The sequence below is a fragment of the Rutidosis leptorrhynchoides genome, chromosome 4 (assembly GCF_046630445.1).
Source record: "Rutidosis leptorrhynchoides isolate AG116_Rl617_1_P2 chromosome 4, CSIRO_AGI_Rlap_v1, whole genome shotgun sequence".
NCBI classification, from domain to species: domain Eukaryota; kingdom Viridiplantae; phylum Streptophyta; class Magnoliopsida; order Asterales; family Asteraceae; genus Rutidosis; species Rutidosis leptorrhynchoides.
This window is the reverse complement of record NC_092336.1, coordinates 546,443,673-546,463,906: the sequence shown is the minus strand read 5'-3', so window position 1 is coordinate 546,463,906 and position 20,234 is coordinate 546,443,673. Positions and strand designations below refer to the sequence as shown.

The 20,234-nt window shown below is 32.3% G+C and overlaps 2 protein-coding genes and 1 long non-coding RNA gene across 3 annotated transcripts; all 3 read right to left on the bottom strand.

Annotated features, from left to right (window-relative positions):
* Positions 1-1,147: 1,147 nt before the first annotated feature.
* Positions 1,148-3,551, bottom strand: LOC139845157 (uncharacterized). The gene is made up of 4 exons (XM_071835380.1): positions 3,425-3,551; positions 1,741-2,288; positions 1,474-1,650; positions 1,148-1,362 (listed from the first exon to the last, which is right to left on the bottom strand). Exons 2-4 carry the CDS (start codon positions 2,272-2,274, stop codon positions 1,324-1,326), a joined length of 750 nt encoding a protein of 249 aa, XP_071691481.1. The 5' UTR covers positions 2,275-2,288; positions 3,425-3,551; the 3' UTR covers positions 1,148-1,323.
* A 4,895-nt stretch (positions 3,552-8,446) lies between these two features.
* LOC139842670 (peroxidase 5-like) lies at positions 8,447-10,080 on the bottom strand. The gene is made up of 2 exons (XM_071832788.1): positions 9,910-10,080; positions 8,447-9,214 (listed from the first exon to the last, which is right to left on the bottom strand). The coding sequence occupies exons 1-2, from the start codon at positions 10,078-10,080 to the stop codon at positions 8,447-8,449; spliced, it is 939 nt and encodes a 312-aa protein (XP_071688889.1).
* Positions 10,081-12,011: 1,931 nt separating this feature from the next.
* On the bottom strand, positions 12,012-18,905 carry LOC139904522 (uncharacterized). The gene is made up of 5 exons (XR_011778850.1): positions 18,758-18,905; positions 13,266-13,355; positions 12,573-12,707; positions 12,251-12,386; positions 12,012-12,179 (listed from the first exon to the last, which is right to left on the bottom strand). It is a non-coding gene; the product is annotated as an uncharacterized lncRNA (long non-coding RNA).
* Positions 18,906-20,234: the final 1,329 nt, after the last annotated feature.

Below are 20,234 nucleotides of genomic sequence, written 5' to 3'. Positions count from 1 at the left end.
TCTCGCCGTCCAGATGGGATTGTTAGGATTTTAAGACCCAACAAGACATGTGATTTAAACCAATCACCAAACCCACGAACGACAAGCGAACTAGCTAAAACATAAACGATAAATAAATGCATAAACATAACGACACGAGGATTTAACGTGGTTATATCTCAACTCCAAACACGGAGAAAGGTTTACTCCACAGGCGCAAACCAGAGAAATTTTCACTAACAATTTGTGCACACAATTACAATGAGGCTAGGGGTCAATTTATAGTGAAACATTAAACCTAGTTCCTTGTTGCACAAGTTAACTTAGCCTTCAAGCTAAAGAAATTCCAAAAATCAATTAGCACTTGTTGAACAAGTTAACTTTGCTTTCAAGTAAACAACTTTCCTAAAATGAGAAACTTGCTCCACAAGTTAAACTTAACCTCCAAGTAAAACTTATTTTCCAAACAATCTTAATTTTCATTCCTTATTTAAGGTTTCCATATATCAAGAGGGATAGCGTAAGAGAATCCGCCAGGACCACCAACAACGGTTGTGCTATCACGAGCAACGAAAGCCAAAATGTCTGCACATGAGACGGTGTTTGGACATGTGTGGCTTGGAGCTTTGCCTTTGCTTTGATCTATTATGTCGAGTCCTCTTAATGTTCTGGCATTTGCTCCAAAATCTTGCTCTTCTTGCTCTGACTCGCTTTTGTTGCCTGGAATCGTTTTAATTAGAAGTGAAGCGTCACAAGTCACAACCCCGAGTATTTGATATAACATCCCTAAACTGTGTTAGTAATATAATATTATGAAATGACTCTGAGGTTCACTCATAAAAAATTACTTAGCATTACTCTAGACGAAAGTGATATCAAAGAACAGAACTTTCACGACATGGTATTACTCTAGCAAGAATTGGAGTTGACTTTGAGTAATGTAGTTGACCTCGAAGAAGAAACCGAATAAATTAGTGGAAAAAAACTATCCAGCAGTCAGGATACAATATCTATATATTATGTAACGCTACATTTAATTCTCGATGTGCTCCACCACACACGTAAATAGATTCACAATCAGCAACCTAGATAAAACGGACTGAGAGGAAATAATCAAGCTAAAAACTTGTGACAATAAACTTTCCAACATAACGAATTAGCATAGTAGTGTACGAATATACAAGCACTAATTAACAATCCAAGTACTCAACAACAGGAACCAGCATAGGATCGTACTTAGAGATATTACATATTCAAAACCCAAATCACATAACCATATGATTGATCAGCTGAATTCATAAGTACATGAAACATACGCCCTTTTATCATTCCAATTTAAACCTGCTACTTTGGGCATTTGGGATACTTGAATGCTTTCACCTCCTGCATGTTATCATACAGTTAATAAGGAACATTCATCCCCGTTTATCATCATATGATACACAAAGTATAGAAACAAGTAAACGATAGTTGGGATATAAAATATTAAACTACCTCGCGTGAGTATATCGAGACAGTGGCATTTGGAGAAGCACCTAGAAGAAAGTTTTTGACTTGTGTAGGAATGTTTACTTTCTTTTCTCCGTAATCTCTCCGTGGATAAATCTTGAGACTCTTTAAATTAGCAAATGGAGATGGTAGATTTGAGACTGCATCTACAACTGATTCAAGCTGGAAAACAATATGATATAAATATAAATCATAATAATAAGTGACATGGAGTGTTGATAGATGCACGTATAAACATTAAAGACCAAATACCTCTAGGATTTCCAATCCAAGTGTGAGATGTTTAACATTGTGGAACTGTTGAAGCATCTTAATAATTGCATGACCATCTTCCTCAAATGGACACATAAAGAATTCCACTTTCTCCAAACAAGACAAACCCCTTGCATAAAAGTTTTCATAACATGGAGCTTCATACTTTAATGAGGTTAATTCGGGTGCATAAATCTTAAGATGACCTGTGCAGTCTTCAACAGTGAGATTCTTTAGGTGAGGTGCAACCACATTAGCAACAGAATACAAACCTTTTTCAGGGGTGAGATAAGAAAACTTATCCTGGGTAAAATAATCATTATGATCGTGTATGGAGCAGTTAGATAAGGTAAGATTTTTTAAGTTTAGGCACTTAGAGAAAAGACCATTATACTTGTCACGCTTTTCGTTATCAAGGACGACATTTTCTAAATGCAGCGTTGTTAACGCTGGTAGGTCCAAAGATGATTTAATTGTGGGTTGAGTAAAAAGATATTTAGTTCCAATCACAGTGAGAGCTTTGGCGCGTTTCATTCTCACTCCAGAAGCTGCAAGTTAATAATATAAGCAAGAATAAGACATACTTAATAAGAATAAACAATATGCACAATACTATTTAAGCTACAGCTTGAACAAACACGTTTTAAATAGAGAAAAATTCTGCAAACTTCCGGTTGTCGTACATCATTTTCGTTAAGTCTGTTTGCCGGACATGAAAAGTCAAAACTACCTTTTTGAATTTGTTGATTTTATCATGGAAAATATATACAACAAGGATAATAATTATGAATCACTACACATTAAGAGTTTATAAAACGAGATTTATAAATCATGTTTCATAATTATGCACACAACAATAGAGTAACTAGTAAAAGAAGAATGCATACATTTGTAAGATGCAGGAGCCCTAAATTTAACAGCACACAGAAAAAAAGTTTAACAGGAACCGAAAATAGAATATGAAAGGCTGAGATTTGGATATAATAAGTGCAGTTGGAATGATCATTGTAAATTGGGCCAATTTTATCCCAGAATAACAAAAGAACCAAACGAATATCGAAGTGTATAACCTCATCAAAACAAGTGCAGACTCAGGCTCAGCAATTTCATTCTTACAATACTAACCTCTAATTTAGTTGATAGAGCCCTACATTTAAAACCCGACTTTGACTAATAGATACAATACAATGTTATCAGCAAAATCTTCATATATGATATATCAATTACTTTCTATTCTGGCTTATATACTTCTAATCAGTCAAAAACTCTTAAGCGAAAAAATAAAATCGACTGAAACGACTAACAAACTTTATATGTTAATCAGTATAAAGGAAATCAATAGGAGCAACTAACAAAACGGCATATGTTAACGAGTAAAAACGGGATTGGTAGTACAACAACTACAAGTAGCAAACGAAATGAAAAAAAAAATTAATGTGCAACGGTTAGGGTTCTATTAGTAAAGACTGTAGAAGCTCAATGTGAAAAATTGGGAACTTACAAATTATATCAAACCACGGAATCTGTAAAATATTAAAGTTAAACACATTTAATTTTAATTTATAACAAAAGGAAAAAAAAAACCCTAACTTTACAAAATTCAAACTTTGCTTAAATCAACAAACAATTAAAGTAATCATAGAATAGAAATAAGTTTCAAGAATGTAGAGAATTCAAAACTAACCTTAGATTTGAGAATCAAGTGACTGAGTGTAAGCGTTAACGGTTAATCGTCAACTTCCCGGTCTATAGGTAAAAAGATTTTAAAAGAACCCTAACTTCAGTACCTGACGATCAAATATCAAATATTATTTTTATTTTTTAAAATTTTAATATGGGCCTCCAAGCCAACATTTACTTGCAACATGGCCCGAATTAATTTAACTAGTTATACGGAGTAGTTAACTATTGTTAAATTTAAAATGTAAACACACTCCATGATAATGTAATAGATAGATATGTACACAGTACAAATGGTGTATTTGGCGATCAATTTATAAAAAATTATATGAGCTTGAGCTTATTATTTTAATAATTTTTAAGTCATAAAAGTTTTGATAGAAATAAAAAGTAAGACTTATGAAAATTACAATATCTTAAATAAATAACTAGTAAAATGACCCGTGAAATTATCGGTTTATTTAACCGAAACAGTTTAATGGTATATTTTAGGTATTAAGTGAATTTAAACCCTAAAATCATTTAGTTTAATGACCCAAATGATTCCGACTAAAAAACTTCTCGTTGTTTTTACAAACACATTGATGTACTTAACTTGTTCGGAATAAATGAACTACATTTATTCTCTAACCATCATCTTTCAATTTTCATCACAATTACTATTCTCCTTGTCATAAAAGCCTACATTAAAACCTTTTATTGAGACGTGTATTTCGTATATACATATATAACGTAATTAATCTCGTAAAAAGAACTCATATTTGAATTTGAATAATAATATAATAATAATTAATTAGAGTAAAATAATTTTTTCTCAGAAAAAACATGTAATAAATAGATAATTAGATTTAATTTAATTAGTCATTAATTAATTAGATTAATGACATCATCTTAAGGGCTTATATTTTTTTCTTTTTCTTTTTGATTTTTTCTTGACAAAGGAATTAGCCTAATAATGACATTATCATTATATGATTTTAATAGAAACTATAGATAAGCTATTAGAACTCACCGTAGTGGTCTAATGGTTCACCCCTTTGTACTTGTGCAATGAGATGAGGGTGGGTATGTGATAACCCGGATAATTATCATTATCATTAATATAATTACTAATATATTATTAGTATTAATACTTACCATTGATATTAAAATAATGAAATATCATTATTATTATTATTATTAATATTATTATTATCAAAATTATTATTATTATCATTTATCATTATTATTATTATTATTATTTAATATGATTATTAGTATCATTAACATAATCTATTATTATTATTATTATTATTATTATTATTATTATTATTATTATTATTATTATTATTATTATTATTATTATTATTATTATTATTATTATTATTATTATCATTATTAGTATTATTATTACTAATATTATTGTTATACTTATTATCATTATTATTGATATTATTATTAATTATCATATTATTCTCATTATTAATTATATTTATTATTATTATTATTAATATAATTATTATTATTAGGATTATTATTATTAACATAATTATTATTATTAACATAATTATTATTATTAACTTTTAATCAGTAATATTTAATAATTGAAAACAAGACAGATACCTAATTTAGGTCATTAGTTTTTTATTCGTGATTTTTTTTATCTGCTAATTTTTTATATCCTTGTGATCGTGATCCTCTTCATCAACCAGTATCATTAAACAACGAAAAATCAATCCTTTACACATTCGATTTACATCATCATTATCATTATAAATGCTATCCTATACTGCAATTCGTGAATCAAAAACAGAAAAATATATTAATAAAAACAAGTCGACCTCTGTTCTTGGTTCAATATTCAAAAGCTCGATTTCGAAATCCATTACAAAATCTATAAATGTAGCCTTGTTATGAATTATTCATGTAAACTATCTGCAAATTATCAGCTTCCAATTCCTAGTATTGAGTTCAAATTTTCGAGTCAAAGTTTTTGAAACAAAAAGTCAACATTTCTTTTGTGATCGAATTCGAGTTCACTGGTACAAATAAAGTTCAATTAATGGTTTCAATAGTTTCTATGAGTGATTTAGGAAATGTTTCATGAAGGAACCAAATTCTAAAACGTCCTCAAAATCAAATAACGAAAAAAAAATTCTCTTTAAAAACAGCGACAGCTCTGCTACACCATTTTTTTTAATTAATTTAAATACCCACCAATTGTTTCTGTTTCGTTTGTAAATCCTAGACCAAATCGATGTCTTGTTGTTTGCTCTGGCCAATTTAAAGTGAAGAAGAAGAAGAAATATAAAAAGATTAACAAACGGGATAAATAAAATTTGTTTGGGTATAATAACAGAAAAGCAGTAGTAGTCGAGTGGTTTGAGGAGTGTTCGGGTTATCAGGAGGTCACGGGTTCGAGTCCCAGTTGAGGCATATTTTTTTAAAAGAGCTTTAAAGGTAGTTTCTTTATCAAAATTATTATTATTATTATTATTATTATTATTATTATTATTATTATTATTATTATTATTATTATTATTATTATTATTGTTACTAGTATTATTATTATTAAAAGTATTATTATTAGTAATACTAGTATTATCATTATAATTATTAGTATTATCATTATAATTAGTATTATTATTATTTTATCATGATTATTATTATTATTATTATTATTATTATTATTATTATTATTATTATGAAAATAACACAATTTATTTAGTATCATTTTATAGTTAATAATACTGTTATTATCATTTTTAACATAAGTGTAATTATTAATATTAGTATTATTATTATTAAAAATTATTACCGTTATTATCATTTTACAAAAATTATCGTTTTTGCTATTATTAAAAATATCATCTTTACTTTTTAATTATTAGTAAAACTATTATTTGTATTAAAATTACTACTATTACCATTATTATTATAATTATTAGTAAATCATTATTATCGAAACTATCATTTTTACTAATAAATATTTTGTACATCGAATACACTTATTTCATATACTACAATTATATTTCATATAATTATATATCAAACATATTAACATTTTTATATAAATATTCATATATAACAAATTAGGTATTTTTAATATAATACTAGCCAAATATATATTAATATAACTATATAAATATTTATCATTTTAAATACATATACACAAATTTAAGTATACATAATATATAATATAAGTTATAATATGTGAAATTGTTCAATTACGATTACATGTTTTAATATATATAAAACTGATATAGGTTCGTGAATCCGAGGTCAACTCTACTTTTGTTCAGTGCCGTCATATGCATATTTACTACAAACTATTGTATCGTATCGTCTTTTTATATATTTTTGGGCTGAGAATAAATGCAATATTTTTATAACGGATAGACACAAGTGCAAACTATTATGCGACCAACATGAGTACTTTTATTGTGTTGATATGTAACATGTTATTGTGCTCATATGAAACATGCAAAACCCTGCTTTGTAATATCATTAATTGCTAGATAATGAAGAGGCAAACGGAATTATTATAGATAGCGCTATTGGGAGTAACGTCCCGCACTGTTGACCTCAGGTCAATTGGTGGTATAATAATGATCTCGACAATTACATATGTATTGTCTCGGGGTAAAATCGTTTAGTTTTGATATTATACGCTCATGGCATACTTTTGATATACATGATATATCGTCTTTTATTAAATCTTGTGATCTATTACTGAAATCATTATTTATGACAAACCTATGAACTCACTCAAACTCGTGTTGACTTTTTAAAGCATGTTTATTCTCAGGTACTTAAATATTGCTTCCGATGTATATCTGCTGCTTTGATGATGATTGCTGCTATGTTTGGAGTCTTCATTACATATCATATCAATTAAGAACATTTAATGCTCTAAATACAATGTAATCTATTTATCTTCCGCTGCAAAACTCAATAAAACGTCTCATTTAGAGTCGTTCTCGTTTATACAACTGTGATTTGATATAATTAGTCACAAATACCCCAGGCCCTATTTGGGGGTGTGACAGAGCATGTCTCAAGTTCGAGTCTCTTCACTGAAAAATATCCGTGGGATTTATTTTCTGAAAGCCAGATTGACCCGTATTCAAGACTCAGGTCCGATCGTCTGCCCCTCAGAATAGTTTAAGGTTCGGATCCCTGTAATGCTTTTCGGGTTTCCTGTCGAAAGCGCGTGCATGCGTGGTAAATGAGAGTATTCGATGCCAACAACTTGCCTTTTAAAAAAAATAATAAGCTACTTATAGTAGCTTATGAAGAAAAGAAAAGAAAAAAAGCAGAGCTTATATATTGAAAAATAAACTATAGCTAGTTTACCAAACACTTATAAAAATAATAAACTCTAGCTACCAACTTCAAAAATAAGGTACTACTTCAACTATAGCCCATAAGCTCTAGCTCCAACTACTTTCATCTCCAACTACAAGCTCCAATTACTTTCATTCAAACGCATCCGAAGTAAAAGTCAATGCAAGTATATGATACATTTATGTTATGTTACAGATATATTATGAACGACATAATTTTATGTAAGTTACCATTTCACTAGCTAGAAAATAGGGAGGGCAACAACTAAAACAATTACAACACCTTAACTTCTCAAATCTCAACCATTCGAAACATCCAATTAACGTTATTTTTTTTTCCCATCTGCAATCCAATTTATATTACAGATATTAATAAAGTAGGATTAGCCCGCGCGCTGATATGGATGATTTATCGAGGCATTCAAGAGCATTAGTGAGGCTGAAACGAGTGTGAAGACGACATCTTTGGAGACTCACTTCATTTATTACTCTCCCATTTCATCTTTTGGTTAATTAGTGATATGTTTCATTCTACTTTCTAGAAGTAATTAAATAAATAAGTGTGCCAAACTTCATAGTTAAACATAACAAATCACGAAGATTATGTTCACTTTAATTAAATACAAGAATAAGTTATATCACAGTCGAAACCAAATCCATATCCATATAAATAAATACAAAAAAAAATTAATACTAACACATTAGTTTATAGCCCCACAGTTCTTACGAATCTCTCCTTTCGTCCCTGTCAATACACCAACAGAACCTAATCGAACCATTGCTGCAACAAAATCCCTTCTCCAAGCATTCGAGTCATTTGCATAATTGGCAACCAATCTTGCTGTCATTGCACTATCTAGTAAAGTTTCATCTGAAGAGAACAAAACGCGATGTTGTTTCAAATTACGATAATATTGATTATCAAGACGATTCCCACTCACAGGATCAAGGTCTGTGGTCCCAGATGATATCCCACTACTCTTGGGGCATTTTGTTTTCAAAAACGCTGCATATTTTGGATCTAGCAAAGGATCAGCACCGCGTGTTCCGTTAAATGAGTAGAGACGGGGTGTAACAAAGTTGCACCCTGCTCTACCGATAGAGTGGGCCCCGGAGAGGGCAATAATATCCACGACGCTCAAACCCTTAGCTATAAATGCGCGCTTAAGGGCATTTAGGTCAGAGGCGGGTGATGGAAGGTTGACTTCGCCTATATTTGAAGTTCTTCCGTCACGTCGCCCAGAAGGGATAGCGTAAGAGAATCCACCAACAGTGGTTGTACTATCTCGAGCAGCGAAAGCCAAAATGTCTGCACATGAGACAGTGTTTGGACACGCAGCTTCGAGCTTTGCCTTTGCTTGATCTATTATGTCGAATCCTCTTAATGTTCCGGCATTTGCTCCGGAATCTTGCTCTGACTCGATTTCGTTGCCTGGTACCGTTTTAATTAGAAGTGAAGCGTCACAACCCTGATTATATGAACATAACTATAATGTGTTACTTATATATAATTATGAATACAGTGACCTTCATTCATTTAAAAAAAGGTATTAGCAACGAAATTTTGGTAAGCATTTTCAAGCCTACGCAAGTTTATATTTCTTAATGTTTAATTAAACTTTTAGAGATATATAGTACGTTTGCTACTCTCGTATATTTATGAGTGGAGCTAGCGGCAGATAAGTACCTTGATTTATTTGGTTCGGTTGTTTTCAATATTTTAGGAGCAAAACCGAACCTGAAATGAAGCTGAATTCAAATTTTGAAAAGTAAACCGAAAACTGACTTTTTGAATCCAACTCGGTTTTGGTTAAATCATAAAATTTATAAAAATTACTCTGTATAATTAAATCATCAAAATTAAAATAATAATAATAATGATAATAACACTCATTTAGAATTTCACTATAAGTTTTAAAAGCAGTTATATTATGATATAAATTGAATCCGATTTTGAATTTGGTTTCCGATTTTATCGATTTCAAAAAACTAAAATTGAAAACCGAATTCAAAAATGTAAACTGAACCAAAAATTGAAATAACATTCAGTTTTGTTTTTAATTACGATTTTCATTCAGTTAGATTTTCGAATTATACGGTTTGAAACGTAAATATTAAACACCCCATGATACTCAAGTTGATGATCAAGTATTTACATACATACCCTGACAAAGCAGTCATGGAAATAAAGTCGAAGTATTCCGGCAGCCATTCCCGGGTTTAATGTGACTGTTTCATTCACTGTATCTCGCACAATCTGCTCTGCGGTAGGGCACGTGGTTTTGTAAAAACCAAATTTTAACGACGACTGAGCTTCTGCTGTATCTAAACCCATTAAAATCATGCTCAAAAGAGAGAGTTTCAGCAAACTGATGATCATCATTTTCACTGCCTTGGTTAATTAGTTTTTCCAAAGTTTGTTGAGTTTGAGTTTTAAGGGTGACTGATAAAAGTATATATATATTATATAGGCTTAGGAACTATTTGACTTGGTCCCTGATCAGTCAATTACTAAATTTTATAAATTGAGTATTTTGAATTATTAATCATGGTTTTGTTTTTTCCTCGTATACAACTTTTTTTGTTTATAGTGTTGACATTTTATTTTTATTTATACATCTTGTCTTGATATAGTTTGTCTGTGTCTCGAGTGTTGGAAGATATATAACACACGAAATTAAGGGGTTTTTTTTTGAGTATTTTTTAGATGGCGAATAGTTTACAAACTTTACATATATGCGGCTTAATAGAGATTAATATTAATAATATATATAAATATAAAATACAGTAAATAATAAATATATATATATTATTAATCTCTTGCTGTTGTTTGTAATAGTTTATTATATACTCCGTAGTTTATTATATATTTCCGTATACATTTATATCTTTTCATTTATATCTTTTCGTATAGTATTGTAGCTTTACCACCTCCAACTTCGTTCCTCGTTAAGTTGAGCTGGCCCACGGCCGGCTTACCAGATCGAAACCTCTATAGAGACGGCAAAATCTATAGTTGGACATTAAAGATGTCGATAAATGGACAGATTAAATATGATTATATACATTTTACGGAGTATATACATATATAAGCTGTAACCCAACACCTTTCTTTTTCATTATTTATTATAATTCTTTTATTTTCTTCAATTCCCGACCATGTCAACCATGCATGCACGATAGATTTCGAGATAAACAATTTGGTTTCATCCATGGATGTTGCCTTACTTGTAAGGTTTAAATGTACGTATAGGCCAATGTATGTAGTTTTAATGATAAATTTTGTAACTTAACAACCCGTTTCACATCGAATCGAATTGATATTGATAGAGGAATTATTAGTCCCTAAATTATAAGCTCAAAGTGATTAATAGTTAACTGATATCTGCCACCATGATTTACACCTAACGTCCTCTACCCGACAAGGACGTAATAGTCTTTTGGTACGTTTAGGAGGAATGTGAATGAAAAAAAAAAAAAGGTAATTCTTGTATAAATCGCTCAAATTGATGGTTTATTGGCGATTTGATCTTTTACATATATGCTTGAGATATAATTTCTTCCTTCAAATTGCGGAATTGTAAAAAGAAATGAAAATCATATAGTATCTGATATCAGAAAGATAAAAGTTTGATGAAACACTATAAGTAATAGTTTTGTCAAACAACAGAATATTGAACGGTAACCTTTTTCGCCATTTGAATATGCTAGTAAATTTATAACAAATTTGGAGGCCGCAAAGATTTGGATGTCTTGTGCAGTAGCACTAGCACCACTGCAGTCTGTGTCAATCCCGGGCCAAAAAAAAAAAAAAAAAAAAAAAAAAAAAAAAAACATTGAATCCTCTTTCAATTTACATGAATTTCTTTTTTAACTAACAATAAAACCATTAAATAAAAAAGAAAACTGGAGAGCCAAAAGCTCTGTACCAACCAAAGGGAAAGTTACGGAGTATTGTTAATACATAGAAGTATAAAACCTCCTAACTTGTTTTACTACAACCAATAATTACATATGCAAATCTATTATTACATAATTTTGTAATGAAAATTAAGGCGTTAAGGTATTTGTACAAATAAATTTCAAATAACTATTATGACGAAAAAGTGTGGTGAATCAACCCAACGAAATTTCCTCACGTACTAAAGATAACAAGTTTTCATCCGAATCTGTTCTAACCCATTAGTCCGTTACGCAACCTGCCCAACCCACCCATTTGGCCACCTGACAATACAGCAAAAATTCTGATTGGAAAATCACCTTGAACTAATAATGATAAGGCATCGCTGAGAGAGGCATTGGCTCTCAACATTGCAAGCGGCCGACCATTCGATTCCCCAATTTTCGGGACCCACGTGCCCAAAGGAATTGAACAAATGGGTTGTTGAAGAACTGGCAAAGAAGCAGGTGAATGTTTAAAATGTCTGCAAATACCTGAAATTGATTGCTCTGTTAGCAACACGCATCATACGCATATGCATTAAATCACTCAGGAAAAAATATACATTTTAGTACTCCAGTTAGGGATGCCAAGTGGAGCAACTGCGGGACTTAACCATCGTGCGAGATGATTGGAATGGTAGCAACCTTGTGTTGCAACAGTTTCAGAGCAACGTCTTTCAACGAATCGTGGGGCCCAGCCTGCATACATAATTGGAGGATTAAAACTTATTCTCTGTCATGCATATTCTCTGTCATGCATAGTTTCGCTTGTTCATATACAGAAAGTTGAAAATACATGTATCATATGTTTTGTAACTGTGTGTGTGTGTGTGTGTATGTGTGTGTGTGTGTAGACTTCTTTCAGAATTATCAAGAGGCTCTTACATCAATAAGACGTCTTGGACACATAGATCCATTACCATCCAATTTCCTCATAAGCTGTAATTTCCCTTCTTTCCAAGCTGATACGGCATGGGTCTCGAGCTCTTCCTCAGTCAAATCCGATCCATGATTCCCTAGCTGAAGTTTAATAAAATAAAATACATCAGGATCCATTTTTAGGAAAAATAGATTATTTTAATCAGGATTCATAAGTTTACTGGACAAGGATCTTATTATTACAATGTAAATGCAAAATATAAGTATATAAGAGTTCATCAAAAGCGCACAAGACCACCTAATAAGCTGTTCAAGATTATACATGAGATGGTTTCACTAAAGCTTTTAAGTTTTATGATGACGCCGTTAAGTAATGTGGTGAAAGCGTCAGGGATGTGGAGTCTCTCGATCAACATGGTGATCAATAAAATAGATAGTAACTTAGAACTTATTCCGAAACGGAAGATTTAGTTCAGTATAAATATGTTTATAGGTCTACCTATAACTTTCAAGACATGTCATGTAAAGGTCCCATGCAAAAAATGTAAATCTTATTTATTTGATTTCTAATAAAAATTTTGCCGAAGGTACCGCTCTCTTTCACCCAAAAGTATAAATTAGAATACAAAAAAGTGTATATTGCAGAGAACCATTGCAATATGTAACAATAAATGATTTAAGAGCAACTGGATATTATACCTCTCTAAGAATCAAGATGAAGTCTAATGGGCTAAGTATTCCGACAAATCGACCAACAGCATGGTCCCAAAGAGGCGCAACTGAAATTCCCTGTAAATAAAACCACATTCAATTAGCTACCGACTAACAGTTGGATATAGATATAACAATATTCCAACAAATCCAGAAACATCTCAATAAGGGACTATCTGGAAACCGGGAGGCATGTCAGTTTCTACCTATTTTACAAAGAGGAGGCTTTTTTACTGTAACATAGCTTGAAAAATTACACATAAGCATCAAATATCTAACACTACACATCTTGTCACTTTTATCAACTATTAACATGCTAGTACTGATTTTCTGCTACTTCTTGCTATGATCTTTATCAACCATCAACAGGTAATATCTCTTCTCTTTGTTATTGTTCTCTAAACTAAATTTTTATGAGTATCTGGTAGGATTCATCGACTAAGAAACATATATCAAGTGTCATCACAATTACGGCCTAGAAGGTATGTGTTTTTTTTGACATGGTTTTTGTTATTTTTGACATCCTGCTAGAATTTCAATCCTTGGTCATTACAGTAGAGTTCAAATGCATCAACAAGCTATTGCGCATCACCTTACCATCTCCATGAACAGAGATAATGTACTGCACAATATATTTTCAAAACCTTTTACCAACATATAGATACATATTTGCTTATAAACAACATAATAACCTAGCCGGCTAACAAGTCTTAGCATCATAAATACTAATAAACATGTTTAATTTCGAATAAATACTAAGAAGTGGAAGCTAAGTGATCAGAATGCAAAAAAATTCCAGTCTAGTGCTAACAAGTATGCTGTACTTTCTGATGATGATGAAGTGAATGATATCCTGGCTGACCCTAGGTTGAAAGTGGATAAGCTAATCAAAAGTGGAAAAGAGCCTTCTCCTGCTGAATTTAAAAAGTGGAGCTATGATTTACAGAAATACTTTCAACTTCAAAAGGAACAGGTTATTAGGGAAAGGAATAAGAGGAATACTGAGTCAGAGGATGACATAGATGATGTTTGTGAGGAAGGTAATGGGATTCATATCAGTGATAATGTTATGGGTGGGGGTGGCCCCAATGTTTTGGTCTGATGCTTCTTTGTTATTTTCACTTTTAATGGAAGTAAAGATAGCTAGTTGGAATATTAGGGGAATATGTGATGTGGATAAACAGAATGAAGTAAAGAATCTCATTAGGGATGAAAAACTTAGTATATGTGCTGTGTTGGAAACTCATCTTAAGTCTGGAAATATTGTGGGTGCTTGTAATAATGTTTTCAAAAATTGGGAATGGGTTTCTAATATCAGGCATAGTATGAACAGCAGTAGAATCATTTTGGGATGGAATTCCAGTGTTGTTAAGGTGAATATCTTATTTGAAGACAGTCAAAGCTTGTTTTGTCTGTTTGAGTTAAGGAATGCACCAATTAGCTGGTATGGTAGTATAGTGTATGCAAAGAATACTGGTAAATCTAGAAGAACTCTATGGAAAGAGTTAGGCATTCAAAGCATAGTGGCTAAGAATAAGCCTTGGGTTATTATTGGTGATTTTAATGTTACAAGGAAATTAGATGAACACACTGCTGGTGGATCCTTTATGTCTGAGGATATGATTGAGTTTAATGAGTGTATTGATGCCATAGAGGTAGATGATATTGGGAGTACAGGGCTTCACTTTACTTGGACAAAATCATTAAAAAACCCAAGATGTGGTGTTCTTAAGAAATTAGACAGAATTCTTGTTAATGATGCATTCATAAGCAATTTCCCTCTGGCTCGATATTTTTTTGCCTTAATCTCTGATCATAGTCCTGCTTTAGTTAGTATTACTAGGGGTGTAAATACTATCAAGAAGTCCTTTAGGTTTATGAATTACATTGCTTATAAAGATGAGTTTTTGAATGTTGTTAAAGAAGTATGGGATCAAGAGATTAATGGTTATGCTATGTTTAGAGTGGTTAAGAAGTTGAAGTTCTTAAAAAAGGGATTGAAAAGGTTGAATTGGAGTAATGGTAATCTGCATGATAAAGTTAATTTACTGAAGTCTAAACTTAAAGGGGTACAAAAGGAGGTAGATGATAACCCTTTTGATCAAATTCTTAGGGATAGAGCCAAAATCTGTCTTGAGGAATATGAGAGTGCTAAAGTTGATGAACTTAGACTGTTGCAGCAAAAGTCTAAATTGGATTGGCTTACTCATGGTGATAGGAACACAAAATTTTTCCATAGTTTGCTTAAAAGTAGGCAACAGAGGAGTAGGGTGGATAGTATATGTGATGATCTTGGTGTGAGATATTATGATGATCAAGTTGCTGAACAATGTGTGAAGCACTTTCAAAATTTTTTTGGGAAATGGGTCAAATGTGTCACCTCTTGATGAATTGGGTGAAATATTTACTAAAAAAATTCCTGCAGATGTTGCTAGTAATATGATTATGGAGGCGTCTGATGCTGAGATTAAAAAAGCCATCTTTGATATAGATATTAATAAAGCCTCTGGCCCTGATGGCTATTCCTCTTGTTTCTTTCAAAAAGCTTGGCCTGTTATTGGAAATGAGATATGCACAGCTGTAAGAGAATTTTTTGTGACAGGGAAATTGCTTGGTGAACTTAATGCAACCCTAATTGCCCTTATTCCCAAGATAGCTACCCCTAATAAGGTATCTGATTTTAGGCCCATTGCATGTTGCAATGTGTTGTATAAATGTATTAGTAAAATACTCACATAAAGGATCAAAGTTGGGTTAGATTTGGTGGTCAACCATAGTCAAACTGCCTTTATTCCAGGAAGGAGTATACAAGATAACATCATGATCACCCAAGAGTTATTGAAAGGTTATAATAGGGCTAATGGGCCAAAAAGGTGTACAATGAAGATTGATATTCAAAAAGCTTATGACACAGTCAATTGGCATTTTTTGGAGGTGTTAACCAAGTTTGGATTTCATGATCAAATGGTAAAGTGGATCATGACTTGTGTCACAACCACCAGGTTTTCAGTTTGTGTGAATGGGGGTATCCATGGTTTTTTCAAAGGTGGCAGGGGTTTGAGGCAAGGGGACCCAATTTCTCCATACCTCTTTACCCTTGTAATGGAAGTCTTTAGCCTTATTGTGGCTAATAAGATAAACAATTCTTCACAATTTAAATTCCACCATGGCTGTAAAAGAATGCAACTTTCTCACATGTGTTTTGCAGATGACTTATTGGTATTATGTCATGGTGATGATGCCTCTGTTGCTGTGTTAAAAGATGCTTTAGATTCATTTAGTCAAGTGTCGGGTCTATACCCTAATCTTGGGAAAAGTACCATTTTCTTTGATAGTGTTCCATTTGTTACTAGGCAGAAGATCCTTCAAGTTATGCCATTTAATGTTGGGAAATTCCCAATGAGGTACTTAGGCATTCCTTTGTTAGCCAAAAAGCTAAGTGTAACTGACTGTAAGAGCTTAGTTGACAAAGTGAAAGAGAAGGTAAACAACTGGAGAAATAGGAAGCTCTCATATGCAGGGAGGTTACTTTTGATCAATTCTGTTTTGAATTCTATGCATATATACTGGGCTTCAGTGTTTATGTTGCCTAATATGGTGCTAAAAGATATTGAAAAGGCTCTTAAAAGCTTTTTGTGGTGCCAAGGGGGTAATATAAAGGGGAAAGCTAAGTTGTCCTGGAAAACTGTGTGTTCCTCTAAAAATCAAGGGGGTTTAGGTATTAAACCCTTCGTGGAATGAAATACTGTTAATGAAACAATTGTGGAAAATTATTGAAAAGAAAGATTCATTATGGTATAGGTGGGTGAATTTGGTAAAATTAAAAGGAAGAAGTATTTGGGATGTTAAGTATGAGAAGCAGGATAGCTGGAATTGGAAGCAATTATTACTGCTAAGAGAAAGTGTGAAAAAACATGTGTTTTATGCTGTAGGAGATGGTACTAACACAAATATCTGGTTTGATAAATGGCATGTTTTGGGTCCATTAAATGAAGTCATTTCAAGAAGGGATATATATAATGAAAGGTTCAAGGACAGTTGTACAGTGACCGAGTATATTCATTCATATGGTAATAATTGGCCTGAAGAGTGGAAAGCTTGTTATAATGTTCTGAACCAGATTCATGTTCCTGATTTGCTTGATAAGGTGGATGAAGTGAAGTGGGTCAACAATGATAATATTAGAGTTATCTATTCTACTAAACAGGTTTGGATTGATCTTTGTGTTAATAATCCAATTAAAGAGTGGTCTCATGTTATCTGGTTCAAGCAGAATATTCCAAAACATGCATTCATCCTTTGGTTGGTCATGTGGGATAGGTTGACCACTCATGATAGAATGCTTAAGTGGCAGACTAATAGCAGGTTTAATTGTCAACTTTGTTAAGGAGGACCAGATTCAGTAAAACATCTTTTCTTTGAATGCAGCTATTCAAGAGCTGTATGGGAGGATATGAAACTTAATATCTTATTTAGAGGTCTTTCTTTTAGAATTGGTGAAATCATGGATACTATGTCCAGATATCCACTCAAACAGCAAATCTGGAGCATTATTACTCGTCTTGTTATAGCTGCAGCTGTGTATTTTATCTGGAATGAGAGAAATAATAGAATTTTCAAGGGCAAAAGAAGGGCTCAGCTGGAACTTTCTGCTGCAGCTCAAGATTTTATAAGGGTCAAACTGTTGACTTTAAAAGTCAAAAGGTCATTTGCAGTTGTAAAAGCTGAGCAAATTTGGAATATACAATGGAAGTGAGTCTGTTATTTGGGTTTTGTGGCTTAGTGTTAGCGCGTCATGAAAGATGGGACGGCTTGATCTAAGTTGCATTGTGTTTTGGTGCCATAATGGGTTTATGGTTCCCTTTGTTTGATGTTTGTGTTATTTTGTAGTGCTTTAACATTGTATTGTTGGGTGAGGCTATCCCTTGCCCTGTATGCCTTTTAATTTGTGTTAATAAAATTTTTGCTTTGCCAAAAAAAAAAAAAAAACTTACAAAAACTGAAGTAATTACAATAAACCCCCAAATTATGCCCTAAGTATAAAATTCACTTATAATATTCAACCGTTGTAAATTATTTCTATAAATTAGAAATGTAAAATGAAGGCAGAGATAATAATTGAGACATAAACCAACGAAGCATTGATTCAATGGTACCGCGGTTACACTTGTGTACTCACAGGGCTAGAGGTCTCCGGTTCGAGCCTCGTCACCCGCTCTAGGAATTGAAATATATTCCTTGAAGGTGGCCCAAAGGGAAGGTTTTACCGACCCGCTCCGGGACTAAGATCCGGCCCGCCTGCCCCTCAGGATGGTTAAAGGGTCGGATCCTCAGAGTGTGGTTCGGGTTTTCTGCCCGAAAGCGCGTGTGTGTGCAAATGATGACTAGGCTTCGGTCCGGACTGATGCAAGCTTGCCTTTCAAAAAAAATAATTGAGACATAAAAAAAGAAGCAAATGTGTATTGTAACAGTAAACGAACCGATGATGACTGTATACGATGAATTAACAGGAAGCAGAGTAATTGTGCTTATGTGTGAGTTTTGCAGGATACGTAATAAATCAGGATTTTGATTTTAAGCTGTATAATTCGCAATCATTTAATATGCGTTTGGTTGCGATCCAACAGTTGAATAGATTAAAAATTAACTAAATGTTTTGGGGGAAGATTGGGGATTGGGGATCTCTGACTTTTCTTTTCTTTGAATTTAAGAGATATAGGTGAGATATAGGTGCGGATTGTTATTTTGCCCTTAATTTAATTAATTAAGAATTACTTAAATTATTAATGAGTTGCCATATTTAACTGTATCTTCCAATAATAATAGAGGGATTTAATTAAAACTTTAAGGATCTTTTATTGTTATTATGATTAAAGGATAATTTTTTTTTGGACAAACAAAAATAATAAGGTAGACAATTATTTTGGGACCGAATGAGTAGTATTTTTTATTTATTATTATTATTATTATTTATTTATTATTTATTATTTATTATTATTTATGAGAGTGTGACCCTTGTAAATGAACTAATGCTTATAGTTCTATTTGTGAAGTTGATAACTAGAGCTTATGAGTCTAATTTTACTTATATCTATATTTATTCATTATTTTGTTAACGACAACTCTTCAACCACTTTCTATGTGGAAGTCACTAGGGTCATAAACGACCGTGACCCACTAACGAAAATAGGCATGAATCTGTCATTTGGGTCGTCAGTTAACCCTGCAACGAGCCTCAACGGACCAAAAGTGGGACCCACTTGATTTTTTTGTCTTTAATTTATTATTTCATATATATATCCGTCTGAAATTTAAAATATTATATATATATATATATATATATATATATATATATATATATATCAAAAAAACGAGTACCTTCTAATTGTTTTTTTAACCAATATTTATCTAACTATAAATACAGCTTACTACTCTACTACCATTTCACTTTGAATTACCAAACATTTCTTACCTCTTCACTACCATTGTATCACTTCAATTTCATCCATTTTTTTCAACTTCTTCATGACTCCGTGTCTCGTTACATTCGACCTTCATTCGGGTGATTTTTTCCCCCGATGAAATTAAGGAATATTACGGCGGTTTGAAACACACTTTGAAAGATGTCGATGTTAAAGGCTTTGATTTAGGAAGCTTGTTCGCTTATTTAAGAAGAAACGTTGATTTCGAGGCATCAGAGTTTGCATATTGGGATAAAGATGAGAAGGAGTCCGTAAAAGACTCTGTGCAAAAACCAAGCCAAAGTATATGCGTAAAACCTCATGAAAACTGCACATAAAACTGCAGACAACACACGCGAAAACTTGACAAGAGAACGCGCGAACAGTTGAGCAAGCCCACGAACATTTACGCGATAAAATATTTTGCACTTAAACCGCATATAACGGATTGAAAGCTTGGTAAGAAAGACAAACCTTCAATAGTCGAGTGATTGCG